This window comes from Schistocerca nitens, chromosome 11, assembly GCF_023898315.1.
Source record: "Schistocerca nitens isolate TAMUIC-IGC-003100 chromosome 11, iqSchNite1.1, whole genome shotgun sequence".
Lineage (NCBI taxonomy): Eukaryota > Metazoa > Arthropoda > Insecta > Orthoptera > Acrididae > Schistocerca > Schistocerca nitens.
Genome location: NC_064624.1, coordinates 63401182 through 63416759, shown reverse-complemented (window position 1 = coordinate 63416759; position 15578 = coordinate 63401182). Strand labels below are relative to the sequence as shown.

General features: G+C 37.9%; 1 protein-coding gene across 1 annotated transcript in view; it reads right to left on the bottom strand.

The window, feature by feature from the left end:
- LOC126212632 (zinc finger protein 99-like) overlaps nucleotides 1-15336 on the bottom strand; it is a 110816-nt gene extending 95480 nt beyond the window's left edge. The window contains exons 1-2 of the mRNA XM_049940059.1: nucleotides 15214-15336; nucleotides 13186-13272 (exon numbers count right to left, since the gene is read on the bottom strand). Coding sequence (XP_049796016.1) covers nucleotides 13186-13254 — 69 coding nt within the window. The 5' untranslated portion in view covers nucleotides 13255-13272; nucleotides 15214-15336. The remainder of the gene's footprint in view (nucleotides 1-13185; nucleotides 13273-15213) is intronic.
- Nucleotides 15337-15578: the final 242 nt, after the last annotated feature.

The following is a 15578-nucleotide window of genomic DNA, read 5'->3' as shown; positions in this document are numbered from 1 at the left end:
TCCTCTTACTCTTAGAAAAGTGTGTAAGCACTCAAGACCAGATCCAGAGTTTCATTAACTAACAGTGGCATTATACACACAATACTGGAAGGAAAACTAGAAATGATTAGCTACAAAATCTGATATTCCATACAGAGGACCCATTAGAAAGATGCACCACAGAACACAGGCAGTAATACATTTATTATCTTGACAAATCAGTACTGTACAATGAGATAAATCTGCATTTATCTCATTGCATGTTACTGAAATTTGAAATCTGCATGCAGATAAGTATCAAATGAGAGGAAAAAATAATTTTAAAGTGTCAAATGTGATGTGGAAAAAAAAAAAAAAAAAACATTTGAGTTCCAACATCCACCCATCATAGTAGATTAATTCTTAAGATATACTCTGGTAAATATTGTATACAAATCGAATTTCTCCATCATACTGCAGAGACAGGAGATTATATATACTTGTCAGCTACATAACTGAAGATGCATGCCTTCAGATGGGGAGAAAGATGAGGAAAATTACATCAATGAAGTACAACATGACATGAGGTTGAGCAAATATAAGCAACATGAGCCATGCCATTTTATCAGGAGCTGTCCATCCATTTCCTTGAAGAGATTTAGAGAATCCATGGAAAACATAGATCTAAATTTCCAGAGGACAATCTGAACTCATTCATCTCAAAATCACATCCTATGACATTAGCACAGCTGTGAACAAAAATTCCTGTGAAAAACTACAAAACACTTTTTTTCCAAAAATTAGCCTGTGTAACTGTTTAGAAAACACACACAAACAGGAAAATATTTATTCTGTTAGCAATAAACATGCCCAAAATAATAAATTCTCTAAATACAGAGACTGGAACATGAGCACTGGACTACTGAAGCATCACAGATTGCTACTGTTAAAAACAAATTCTGAAAGACAGGAACATACTTCTGCCTAACAAACCTGGTAAGGTGATCAAACATCATGTAACAGCCAATACACCCAGCATGGGGAATGTTGTGGAATACAGTGAGGACCTGCAAATGTTAACAACATTACATAGTTACATGACAGGAGAGATCTGTACAGCAAATACAAATGAAGCTAAATCCTCTGAATCTCCATGGCCAACCAGAAGTTGAACATATGAGAACCACCAAGACAGCCTATATAAGCAGCCTTCCATTAATTTACAAGCAAGATCATATCTTGCAAAACATGAAACAAAAATGAAAACCCCAAAACTTCTGAACAAAAATGTTAGAAAATGGATCAAAGACAACTCTACAAAGCCAAGTTGACAATGATGCACATGGCAGCAAAACAGAAGACATTAACACAAAAGTCAATTACAATGCTTTGCCTTACAAAGTTTCTCCACTAAAGAACATAAAAATGCATTTCACATTTCTGGCTGCAGCATGGATACTAAAATGACAGATACAAAATTGACTAAGGTGGGGACAGGAGGGAGAAGGAAAAACCAAACTTTTTTACACAGTAGACCACTAGACCTGAAGTGGCAGCCATCAGATTAAATAAAACAAGTGGATCTTGCAGAAAAACCTCTGGCAATTGAAGTGTTACTTTATGGAACAGTGGCTTTTCATGGGAACATAAAAATGCACAGGTCATTTCAGTTTGTAAGAAGAGGCACAGGAAACATGTTTGGAGCTGAAGGCCTGAACACCAGATGATTTTGTTCTCCTATATGATTTTGGAAAGAAAGCAGTTCCTCTGCAAGAATAAAAATGGATCCTACAGTCACTGATTAATTAAAATCAGTTGCTCTATTCACTCACAATTCTGCTGTAATGCCGTCAGCCAATACAATTTTGAATAACAGATGATTTAAGCTGATCAGAAACATTCACAATTTGATCCAATGACTACCTAATATTAGAGAATCATCTATGTAACAGCAGATGTAAAAATTAATTTTGGTTGCACTGATGAGTTAAACCTGGATTTCTTGCATTTTATGGGCTATCACCTTAATCATTATGGGCACATCCCTGCAAGAATAAGAACTTGACTGAAAAGGGTATCTTTCAGATCATCCTCTTTAATTTCCTTCAGATTTAGAGTATTTGGAGTTGTGCTGGAACATCAAATCCCTAAACCAGCACTATGCAGATACCAAACAATGACAAAAATTTGACATTGAAGATCAGAAGATTTCTGAGTGCTGTCAACTACAAAATATTTCCTAATTATTAACACAACTGCTGGTAATTGAGACTATAGCACAAAAGTACCTTAATGAAAAAGCTGCTGGTTCGAATCTTCTAGTAAGAAATACTAATTTTTGGAAACTTCCATGTCTACTAACAACTCGCAAATTTAACAAATACTGAATTGTAACAGTTTAGTAAAAATTACATTTTTTTCAACATTCGACTTATTAAAACAAAAATTTTGATACATTTCTGCGAGATTTCTTTATTTTCAATTTGATGCTCTCCATTTTCGTACCAAATTGTAATTTTTCTACAATACTTGCATTTTATGTAACTTATAATTAAAAATAACTTTTTAATAAAGTATGGTTCAGCATGAATTAAAATTACCATTTGTTTTACATATGGAATGTAAATAAAACTAAAAGAACTTGTAGCAATCAGTGTTATCTGAACCACCAATTTTATGATTATTATATTGTTATCATATGTACTCATCTACAGACAACTGTATAATAAATTTTTTATACTTACCAGCACACACAAATCACCCAACTGCCAAATGCATTTCTTGTTTCTACTTCTATGGAGAACTGTGTCATACAGCTTTACAAAACTATTGGCTGGTCGCTGACCTTAAAATCCTGAACCTACGATGAAAATCTATGAGGACACACAAGTGACATCCCCTTGGCAGCCCTGGAGGCATGCTTGGTTAGGGTAATTGTTAAAGTAACTGATCCTGAAACCAGAAGTTACAGCCTCAAATCTGAGACATAGCAACAGTTTTCATCTGTTTGTTTGTATGTGTACCAATACAGTATCACAGAATTGTTATTTATGTTCATACAGATAACTAAGTAATTCTACAAATATACATGCTAAAACTATTTCTTCTGCTCCAAGACAGCACTTTAAACAATAGTGCACAGCCCCCACACCAAAACGAACCATGGACACTGCCAAGGTAGGGTTCCTGGAATGTGAGCGATACTGAAAACAGTAAGTGCAAACACAAATACGTATTATCTGAGGAGAAATCAAGCTAACACATGGTTCCTCAAGAGAGGCAAAAGCCTTTTCAGCAGTTGCAGGAGCAATGGTCTGTATGATCAACTGACCTGGCCTTGTAGCATTAACCAACTTCCTGTGCCAATACTGCAAGTGGATGAAAGCAAAGGGAAACTGCAGCTGTGTTTGTTTTTTTCTTCCCAAGAGCATGCAGCTCTACTGTACAAAATTATCTTAGGCAAAATATTCTGGAGGTAAAATAATCCCCCATACAGATCTCCAGGCAGAGGCTACACAGGAGGATGTTATCAGGAAAAGCAGGACAGGCACTCTATATGTGAGTGTGGAGTATTACATACCTTAGTAGGTTTAGTATATATCACTACGGGGTAAGATAGATACTGCCTACAGGAAAATTAGAGAGACCTTTAGAGAAAGAGAAGCACTTGGATGAATATCAAGAGCTCAGGCAGAAAACCAGTTCTAAGCAAAGAAGAGAAAGCAGAAATGTGGAAGAATTATATAGAGTGTCTATAGAAGGGCGATGTATTGGAGTGCAATATATGGAAATAGAACATGATGTAGATGAAGATGAAATGGGAGAAATGATACTGTGTGACAAGTTTGACAAAGCCATGAAAGACCCGAGTTGAAACAAGGCCCTGCAAGTATACAACATTCCATTAGAACTACTGATAGCCTTCGAAGAGCCAGACCTGACAGAACTCTACCATGTGGTGAGTAGGATGTAGGAGATAGGTGAAATACCCTCAGACTTCAAGAAGAATATAATAATTCCAATCCCAAAAAAAGAAGGTGTTGACAGACGTAAAAATTACCAAACTAGACATGAAAATTGCCAAACCATCAGTTTGGTAAGTCATGGCTGCAAAATACTAACACGAATACATTACAGATGAATTGAAAAACTGGTAGAAGCTGACCTTGGGAAAAACCAGTTTGGATTCCATAGAAATGTTTGAAAACATAAGGCAATACTGACCCTACAACTTGTCTTAGAATACAGATTAAGGAAAGGCAGACATATATTTCTAGCATTTGTAGGCTTAGGGAAACCTTTTTATAATGTTGACTTTAATACTCTCTCTCAAATTATGAAGGTTGCAGAGGTCAAACCCAGGGAACAAAAGACTGTTTACAATATGTACAGTAACCTGATGGCAGTTATAAGAGTCAAGGGGCATGAAAGGGAAAGAGCGGTTGGGAAGGGAGTGAGACAGGGTTGTAGCCTATCCCTGATGGTATTTAATCTGTATACTGAGCAAGCAGTTCAGAAAACAAAAGAAAAATTTGAAGCAGAAATTAAAATCCATGGAGAAGAAATAAAAACTTTGAGGTTCGCCAATGACATTGTAATTTTGTCAGAGACAGTGTCTTGAAAGGAGAATAGAAGATGAACATCAACAAAAGCAAAATGAGGATAATGGAATGTAGTTGAGTTAAATCAGTGATGCTGAGGGATTTAGATTAGAAAATGAGACACAAAGTAGTACATGAGTTTTCCTATTTGAGGAGCAAAATAACTGATGATGGTCAAAGTAGACAGGATTATAAAATGTAGGGTGGCAATGGCAAGTAAAGCTTTTCTCGAGAAGACAAATTTGTTAACATCAAGTATAGATTTAAGTGTCAGGAAGTCATTTCTGAAAGTATTTGTATGGAGTGTAGTCTTGTATGGAAGTGGACAACACAGACGACTAACAGTTTAAGCAAAAATAGAATAGAAGCAAACATCAAACAATGGAAAACCCAGGATGGAATGTAACAATACCAGAGAAGGAAAGATGCTACTCACCATATAGCGGAGATGCTGAGTCGCGATAGGCACAATAAAAAGATTCACACAATTAAGGCTTTCGGCCATTAAGGCCTTTGTCAGCAGTAGACACGTGCACCCTCGCATGATTGCGGTCTCAGAGAGCTGAGACCACAGCTTGGCAGTGTGGTCTCAGCTCTCTGCACGTGTGTGTGTGTGTGTGTGTGTGTGTGTGTGTGTGTGTGTGTGTGTGTGTGTGTGTGTAAGAGAACAGAAGCTTTTGAAATGTGGTGCTACAGAAGAATGCTGAAGATTAGATGGGTAGGTCATGTAACTAATGAGGAGGTACTGAATAGAATAGGGAGATGATGAATTTGTGGCACAACTTGACTAGAAGAAGGGATCGGTTGGTAGGACATGTTCTGAGGCATCAATGGATCCCCAGTTTAGTATAGGAGGGCAGTGTGGAGGGTAAAAGTCAAAGAGGGAGACCAAGAGATGAATACACTAAGCAGATTCAGAAGGATGTAGACTGCAGTACATACTTTGAGATGAAGAAACTTGCACAGGATAGGGTAGTATGGAGAGTGGCACGAAACCAGTTGGGCGCTGATGACCACGCTGTTTAGCACCCGAAAACCTCAAACCCCCTCCACCCCCCCCCCCACACACACACACTAAATAGCAAAAATGGATAGGTTGTATTCAGTTGTAGTACGAACTGAAGTGCAGTGGCAGAAAGGACAGGAGTTCTGGTCAGATCAGTACAAGATTATCAACAAAAAATCAAATAGGGATCACGCAGGGAGAGCCCTAGTAGTGAGCAAGAAAATAGTAACATGAGTAAGCTATTATCAACAGCAATGTCACTGAATTACCATAGCTGAAATAGGCATGAATAAAATACAACAATGGTAGAAATTTGTATGGCAACCAGACCAGCAGAATAATAAAATAGGAAAAAGTTTGATGAGTAATTATTCAATATCTAAGGAAGATGAAAACCAATTCTAGAAGGTAATGAAATTCAGTAGTAGGAACAGGATGCAAAATAGTTACGAGAACATCCAATGGCACAAATGACAAAGGCGGAAGCCACCTGGTAGAATTTTGCACATGGCATGAATTAGTCACTGCAAACACTTATTTCAAGTATCATGAAAGAAGCTTGTGTATGTGGAATAACATGGAGAAACCAAAAGGTTTCAAACAGATTATGTAATGTCAAAAACAAAGATTTCAAAACAGGATTCTAAACTACAAAACATTTCCAGTGATAGATGTGGACTCTGGCTAGAGTTGTTTTTATTAACTGCAGAGTAATTTGGAAGAAATGGTAAAAGTAGAATTTAAGTACATGGCATTTGGATAAACTTGAATGAACCAAAACTCACTGATGGTTTGAAAATGAGCATTAGGCAAAAAGTGATAAATAGAGGGTAAGTATACACTGGGTGATGAATAGGCAGCTTTGAGATGAAACAGTGAAGCAGGAGGAAACATAGGTAAAAAGTAAGGCCTAGTAGGAATACCTTCACAACTCATGAGATACTGAATTTAATTGATGCAAAGAGCAAATACAAACATCTAGCTATTTATGCAGACAAAAGGGAATACAGACATTACTGGAATGATGTTGACAGAAGACGCAATATGGCTAAACAAGAATGGTTGTAGGGCAAAGGGGAACAAACTTGCTCCAAAATGGGAAAAGGAAGTAGTTGCAGGCAAGACTGGAGATATCATAACATGACCAGAATTTGATACAGCACTGAAAGAGCGAAGTAGTACCAAGGCCATTGCAGTTGGTGACATTCCCTCAGAATTATTGGGATACATGGGAAAGCCATCCATGACAAAATTATTCCACTTTTGTGCAAGATATGAGATAGTTGACGTACAGTCATACATCAACCATAATGTAATAATTCAAATTTGAAGAAAGGCAGGTGCTAACAGGTGTGAATATTATCAGATTAATATGACATGCTTGCAAGAAAGGAAAAGCTTTTAGAGGGTTAACCTTGCATAAGATCACTTTGGGTACTAGGAACATGTAACACAAGGCAATACTGATACTATGGCTTACCTTAGAAGATGAGTTAAATGAAAACAAAATTGTATTTACAGCTTTTGCAGATTTACTGAAATGCTTTTGAGAATGTGGAGTTGACTGCACTCTTTGGAATTTGGGCAGCAGCAGAATAAATAGACAGGAAGCAAAAGTTTGCTTGCAACTTTCACAGAAACCAGGCACCAGTTGTAAGACTTGAAAGACATGAAAGGGAAGCATTGAGTAGGAACTGAGACAGGCTTGTAGCCTACATCTGATATGCACTCTGTACGACGAAGACATGAAGGAAATCTGGAAGAAAGTAAAGCAAACTGTGTGTTTACCAATGACAATGTAATTCTATCACACAAAACAGACATCTTGAAACTGTCAATGAAGGGATGTGTGGGAGGTAAAACTCAGAAGAGCAAAATTGGATATCATCACTAAAGGAGATTGTGTGACAAACATCAATAAAAGCAATGGAATCTAGCTGAAATAAACCAGGCAATGTTGAGTTTTGACTAGAAAATGAGACAGTAAAAGTAGTAGATAACTTTTGCTAATTGGGCATCAAAGTAACTGACAATGGCCGAAGTAAGAAAGAAATAAAGTGAAGACTAGCAATATCAATGAACATGTGCCTAATAAAGAGGACTGTTCACATCTAATATAGATTTAAGTGTTAGGAAGTCTTTTCTGAAGATATTTGCAGTGCAGCCCTGTATGGAAGTCAAACATAAATGATAGGCAATTCAGACAAGATGAGAATGGAAGCATCTGAAATGTCATACAGAAGAATGCTGAAGATTTGATGGGTAAATGAAACAACAAATGAGGGAGGAACATAGGGACCTATTTCACTAACACAAGGAACCTGTTAATAGCACAAATTCTGAGGCTTTTAGGGATAGTCAAGTTGGTAATGGAGGAATATGTGAAGGTAAAAAGTGTAGAGGGATACTATGGCTTGAAGACAAGAAGCAAGTTCAAACGGATGTAGGAGGTGAAAGTCATCAGAGATTAAGAGGTTAGTGGAGGGTATTCTAGCATGGGCAAGTGCATCAAGCCAATCTATATTATATTCACCAAAATTGAGTCATAACATAACACTGCTTCATTTCATACAGCACACCAATTCTAGAATTACCTGTTGGTTCACTTGCTCATCCATTTAAAAAATCTGCCAGGAGTTCCTTGAAGAAGACAATTTTAGATATATTACAAAAATTATCACATATTTTAAGTGTATGACACTTCCAAAGAATAAATGACCCATTCTTTTCAGAGTGGCCTTCTCAGTGACAGTCAGTAAGGTGCATTTCAACGGTAGTGATCTAAAAGTTATATAAATGATCAGTGACAAGAAATTTGAAAATTTATTAGCATCTTGCACTTCATTTTCCTATGCTGCTACTTTGAATCATACTTCCGACTCCCATAATCTTTATTTACTTATCGGTAACTATTTTATACGAAATGCGCTTCATCATATAAAAAAAAACAATAGTGTAGTGAAATCAGTGGGTACAGCCAGAATCTTTAATATTGAAATCAACAATACCCACACCATACAACTAATTGTAACATGGATTTTATATTAGCCAATCACACAGTTTTATTTTGAAATTTTAAAATGATGTGGATGAAGCAGGGGGGGGGGGGGGGGGAATAATAAATAAAACTTTTGAGGTCATTCACTTTGTGAGAGTTTCCTGTTCTTGCTAGCCCATGCCTTGGGATGTGGAAGTTTGCATTACTTACAGTATCTTGTTTGTAAACTGCATTCTGGCAACACATTCCTTACCATTCTTCCTGATGCCAACAGCAGAGTCATAGATGTATCAAAAACTACTAGTATTCTAAGCCTGGTAAACATATACAGGCAGCACTATATGTTCTGCCTAGCATATTCCACAGATTTTTTTATGTCACTGATATCAGCGGAATAAACATGTATCTGACAAAGAAACCAAAATATGACATACAAAGCGTGTTACAACCAAACACTACTCTCAGTTTACACATAAGGTAGAACAATCTTGAGGCCTTTACTTCCAGATTTGGTTGTTGTGTTTTTCCCAGTTCACTTTCCCATCAACATGAAATTTGGCACGTTTACTTTCTATACTGACTCAGACATGTACAATGAGAGAGTGTTAAAAATTGAGATTCTGGACAAAGCCCAGCTTCTGAAATAGAAAACAAACACAAACACACACACACACACACACAGCCACTGTCTCCAAGAACTGAGACATGACCATCTGCTTTTGGCATGAGCAACAATCTGTTAGGGTGGGTTGTGCGGTATGAGGCGGCACAGGGCAAGGAGAGAAGGATAGCAATGTAAAGGTGGGAGGAAGGGTGGGGGGAAGATAATGTGTTCTCTGTGACACCACGCAAGGATGTGGCAGAGACAGTATGGGTTGCTAATGGCAGTTTTGGGAAGCTGTACTGTGGGAGGGGAAGGGGAGGAGAGAAATAGAGAAAGCGAAAATAGTAAGTGCACTGGGAGTGAGTGAGTGAGTGAGTGTGTGTGTGTGTGTGTGTGTGTGTGTGTGTGTGTGTGTGTTTTGGTTTTTAATTGTATTTTCGTGTTAGTGGTCATGTTTACATAGGCGCCACATTGGAGTCTTAGTGTATGGTTGCTTCTGCCATATTTGTGACGTCATGGAACAAAGTAGATGGGTGGAATTGGATACTTCTGTATTTGTGACTGACAAGACAAGGCATGGGAGATCTGTTTCTGGGAAAACGCTCGAAAGGAAATTTTAGGCTGTGCAGGCCTCAGTGTGACCATTAGTATATTCCTTGCAACCACATTGTTTCCCAATATTCTTAGCTGGTGGAGTCTCCTTACATTTCCTTTCCCCATAACACACTGTATCAGAATAAAATCTACCTTGCACTCTTTCAAATTCTTTCATCACCACCACTAGTGGTATCAACTGCAGCAGTAGAAGTACTACCAGTATTAACTTTTAGTTCATAGTATTATTCACTGACATTGCTAATTGAGACACCCAAATCATTGTAATACTATTTGTCATATTAAAACTTAGTTTCGGGAAAATATGATACGAAAAGGGTACAGTATTTGTGGAACCATGGTCCAGTTTAATAGAGGGCCTGATGGACCTAATCAGATCAGGTTCAATAAACAAACCAATAAGATCATTAAAATGTCATCAACAAATCTTGATCTGGTGAAGGGTTTGTGATTCTGGGTGGTTAGAAAGGAATCCTCTAGGTGGCATATGAATGAACTGGCAGAACATGGTGCCATACAAATGCCCTTTGATGTGCTGTAGATTTGTTTGTAGGCGGTGCCTTCAATGGAGAATTGTGGGTTAGAATCTAATTGGTCATGGCGACCAGGAAGGGGCTGTAGGTTAGGAGAGAGTCAGACACTGGGAAAGGTACTGTTCAGTAACAGAAAGCCATGGGTGTTGGGGGATGTCATCATAGAGGGTGATAGCACTGCCAATGATGAGCAGGGTGCCAAATGGTAAAGTAGCAGGAACTGTTAGGCTCAGTGAAGGAAATGATTGGTGTCTTTTGTGGCAGGGTAGGTTGAAGATGAGCAAAGATTCCATCTTTGGAAGCACATTTAAAAAAAAAAAACGCACACACATAACAAGCTTTTCTAAACTGTGCAAATGGAAGCTCTTCGTACAACGTATCAGTCATCCCCATAAGCCTCAACGTTAACTAGTCTGTATGCTCCACCCCACCTATTCCCTACCCTGCCCTCATTCTAGCACTGCACAGACCTATCCCACAACTCCACCCCCCCCCCTCCACACACAGCCTCCCAACACTGCACCTAGCAGCCCTATTCTGTCCCCCCCTCCCCCCCCCCCATGTCCTTGACAAATACCACAAATAGCACAGCATCACCTCCACCCCTACCCTGCTATCCTTCACTTCCCACCCCACAGCACCTCTTCAACTCTCACTCCAACAGATTTCTACTCACATTAGATGTGTTCATGGCCTAGTGTTGTTCTGTATTTCATATGAATTACTTTGTCCAAAAGCTTAAATATTTAGCAGTCCATTCATTCTACCTACCTGCAACCTAAGGTCTCCTCAATGTGTTGAGTTGGAATGCATGCTTTGTATACCATTACTCTATCCTGTCATTTCCCGTGTTTGATTTTAATTTCTCTGTTCTTTGGAAAACACAACTAAGGCAACTGAGTTTTGCTTGTCACCATTGGACAAGTTCAGATACAACCTCACATGAAAAGCTTGAACAGCAATTGCTCAGTTACACAACTTTGAGCTAATGGAAAAACAGATACATTTACAATACAGATGTAACACATGATATGAAGGTGCAATATAGTCCTCACTTCCGTAGGTGTCCCAAAAAGAAGTGACTGGTACAGCAAAGGCATGTGTGCTATATCTGCAACTACTTGCCTTTACCAACTGCTGACATTTTGATATCAATGCACGAACTACAATACCACTAGAAGAATGAACATCCTGAATATGAGCACGACACTACATACACCAAGTTCATAGAAAGAAAGGTAAGTGAGAAATTCAAAGCACAAAGGTTTTCTTCTTTTGGGGAGGGGGGGGGAGGGGGAGGAAGGTCCTACTCGACGCAGACTTTGGCAGCTGACGCTAACAAAAACCTGACAAGGCTACTTTTATAACATGACATTGTCTAGCGCGAGTGTACATTTGTGTTTTCACTGCTTCTAGAGAAACTCTCAAGATGAACAATTCAGAGCAAATGACATTTTTACAGTGTCACAGGAGTGTTTTGATCTAGCTACATAAAACAAATTACAGCGCTTTGATGAAGAAAGAAATGAAGGATATATTTTCAAAACAAGCTCGATGAGGAGTGAGTTTTCCATAAAATGTTGATGGCCACACACTGGAAAACTCAAAATCCTGCTAATATCAGAAAAACTGAATCAAGGAGTAAGCTCTAACAGTAACTTCAGCATGTTTTAATTTGCCTGAAGCTGACAGTGACATTCTGCTATAATTACTTCTTTTATGATCACCAAACCTGTAAGCGTATGTTGTATGTTACAGACGTGTCATACTTGAGCCCACACAGTTTAACTCTGTGATTATATTAACATTAAAGTAATTTATTTGATACTAAATATTTAGAGTGGTAATGTGAAGATCTACTGGTTAAAGAGCACTGCAAACATTCCAACATTCTGCAGTTAGAACTGTAACACTCCTCTTTTCCTTTTAGTATCAGCATTACCACCATTTCCTTTTTAGGATTGTACATTACACTACCAACTGCTCTTTCATTTAATAGTATTTAAGCTCCTCAAAGGATTTCATCAACAACTCTTGGTCCCCTACCACTTCCCGATATTTAATAATTCTGAATACCTACTGACAAAACAAAAACAGATCAAGTACGGTAATATTGCTAACAATAACTTTGAGGATATAAAACCAATTAGATGAACAATAGCAAAAATTATACACCAGGAAAGAAATATTGTAGGTCATGAGTTTAGATTTCTCCATCAGGCACCATGACGAATAGACTGCCAAATATTGTCTTTGCAATAAATCCACATATTTATCCCTCTTGTCTGAGAAAGCAACTCTGGTCAACTTAAAAATTGACCACAAATATAGCTTATGATCAATTCGTCCAGCAAACCATACAACTGATCTACAGTAGTAGCTAAATCATCTGCACTCTAGCAAGTGGAGTCCACTCGTATATTACTTTATCATATCCATTAACAATACCTCTTTCTAAAAAAAAGGAACAAATCTAGACATTAACAACACACCGAACTAAATCTCAAAGCAGGAAATTAATTTGTAACAAGTGATTGGTAACGTCACAACTCAAGAGCATTTGACAATTTCCTAGTAGACAGCAAACATGTGATCATTGACTACTGGGATGCCAACATCACACTGACAATAAGCTGCAGAAAATTTGAAACATTAAATATTAGAGAGCAGCATCATATACTACAAGACACCATCCATTGCAAATATGTTGCACAGCCAACAGTCACAACTTCGTTTGGTCAAGAAGCAAAACCAACAGCCAATACCATATTTTTCATCTGACGAACAGGACATGTAATCTGCTTGTTTACACAACACATTGTACAAAGAAATTAATGAAACAATGGTAAAAAATACAAGAAGCTATTTACCAAGGATTCTGGTTCAGCATATATTTCATTCTTCTCTTTTTTCACCCAACTAGTTCCCTTGCAGTCCATGATTGCCCTCCTAAGCCACTGAAAAACAAGAAAGCAAAAGTGATATGTTTACAGTGTCATTATTCGACATAGTGCAGAGGCAGTATTTTCTGGCTGCAGCAAATGAGTCGATGCATATGAAAAATTTAAAAATGGCTGAGGGACAAAGAACCTGACAAAATGAACTGATTTACAACTTGCTGGTTATGAGGACTCTGAAGCCTCAGTGTCATTAATGGTAAACACAACTCAATTTGAGAGAAAACAAAAACCCCCCACACAATGGAAACAAATGACTTTCAGATACTGCTGTTACTTAGTAGCATTTGCTTGTGGTAATCAGTCTTTTTCTGAATATGGTAGCTGACTTATCTTTCTTTTTCCACATAAATTTCTAACTGTCATGTGAAGCAACTAAGATAAAGTGAGTTTACCAGACAAATCTATTTACTGTAGACAATTTTACGTAAGAAGAAGAAAAGATTAAAATGTGTCTCGAGCTATATCGAAGCCTGTCAATGTATCCTGCCAATTCCTTAATATATAGAATAATGTAAGAGGTTTATAATTATGTTCTTAGCAACGTATGCAAGAACAGAAAAGAATTATTTCTCAATCATACTGGCTGCATTTTCAATCAATCTATAAACCCATATTTGCTCATGGTATTCAGAAAAGCAGAACATGAAAATCCACCCATGCAGACAGAACTCTCTTTTTTTCAGTCAGTTTAGTATGTATTTTTAACAACTGTTTCCTTATACAGTCATCTATATTCAACATTATCAACTCAATATAGAGCAATGCTGCAATCATTACCCAGTCCCTAAAAAACACACACTGCTGCCTGCACGTTGCATAGAAAAATAAATGATTCTTGACTGTCAAGATTTAACAACGAGTAAATTCCTCTAACAAGACTTAGTGAAATTACTTTCTCATAAGCGTCCCATGACAATGTTCTGTGTTTTTGGAGGCTTTTGTCAGTGGCAATTACACATACCCATTAGGCCTTACAGAGTCAATTACATTTCCCATATCCTTCCATAGATTGAAACGTGCACATTACTACAAACAGCAGTTAACACTATTTACTAAACTATGGAGCACATAAGCACATTGAAAATCCATGGAAAACGCTACACAATGAATTCCCTCTACAGCATTCTCTTTCATACCAACATAACCAATCCCTGATACTCTGTATTAACGTGTGCTAAAGAATCTGATGTATCGGCAGTACAACTGCTTGCGCTACAACCCGGGCGAACTACAGATCAGATTACAGTGAACTCTTACTGTCCCTATTCCTTCATTCACAAATATTGTTACCGAACTTCGCATGCACAACACAAGTAAATATGACAATATGAATGCAGCGTGTGTGTGAACTTCGTGAGGGTCTTTTTTCGTCAATCACAAAGTATTTCACATTGACCTTCACTTACTCTAACCACCACAGCATATAGACACTTTTCCGGTAATTACAGACAACACATCAAAATATCTGGCGGTTCTTTTGCTAAATCACGGGAAACATTTAGCAATTTTATCGGACAGAACGAAAACAGCAAGCACATTACATACCCACGCGTCGATCTGGTATTTTTCGTAATTGCCGAACAGCACAGGTATGTAATGTGCGCTAATATGTTTGTCTAAACGCTAGTCACCTCCTGCTCGCAATGCGGAAACACAAGCTCACTGAAAATAACAAGTGTTTGGTTCTGATACACATAACCTGAAATAATTACTTACGAAGTTCTAAGGCTATCTCAAACCATAACCAGAAGCGCCAAGGATGATACAAAAATTAAATGTGGAACAAACTTATCGTTCAAATATGTCCAATAAATGAAATTAAACTAATACAATAATTGTACGAACAGTTACTATAGCATCATTACAAGGCATTGGCAAACTACTTCATTCGAGGCAGTTAGCTGTAATGATAATAAAAATTAAATATTGTCTTAATACCACACTCAATATGTGTCTTTCCGTGATTTCCTGTCTCCACCATCAAATCACTTACATATTACACAGAAAACGCAACACAATACCGTACAAAGGCGTGGCACGAAATACTAAACTCTAGTCATCTGCTGTGTGGTCAAAGTCAATCAATGCGGAAGAAAGGACCTACCACGTAGGTCGTTCTAACGTTCTTGGAATTAGAGCTGCATATCTGCTAGGAAAAAAATTAAGGTCGTTTGTTGGTTAATTTGGGGGAGAGGACCAAACAGTGAGGTCATCGGTCCCGTTGCTGAAGGAAGTCGGCCGTGCCTTTTCAAAAGAACTGTCTTGGCATTTGCGTGAAGCGATTTAGGGAAGTCACTGAAAAC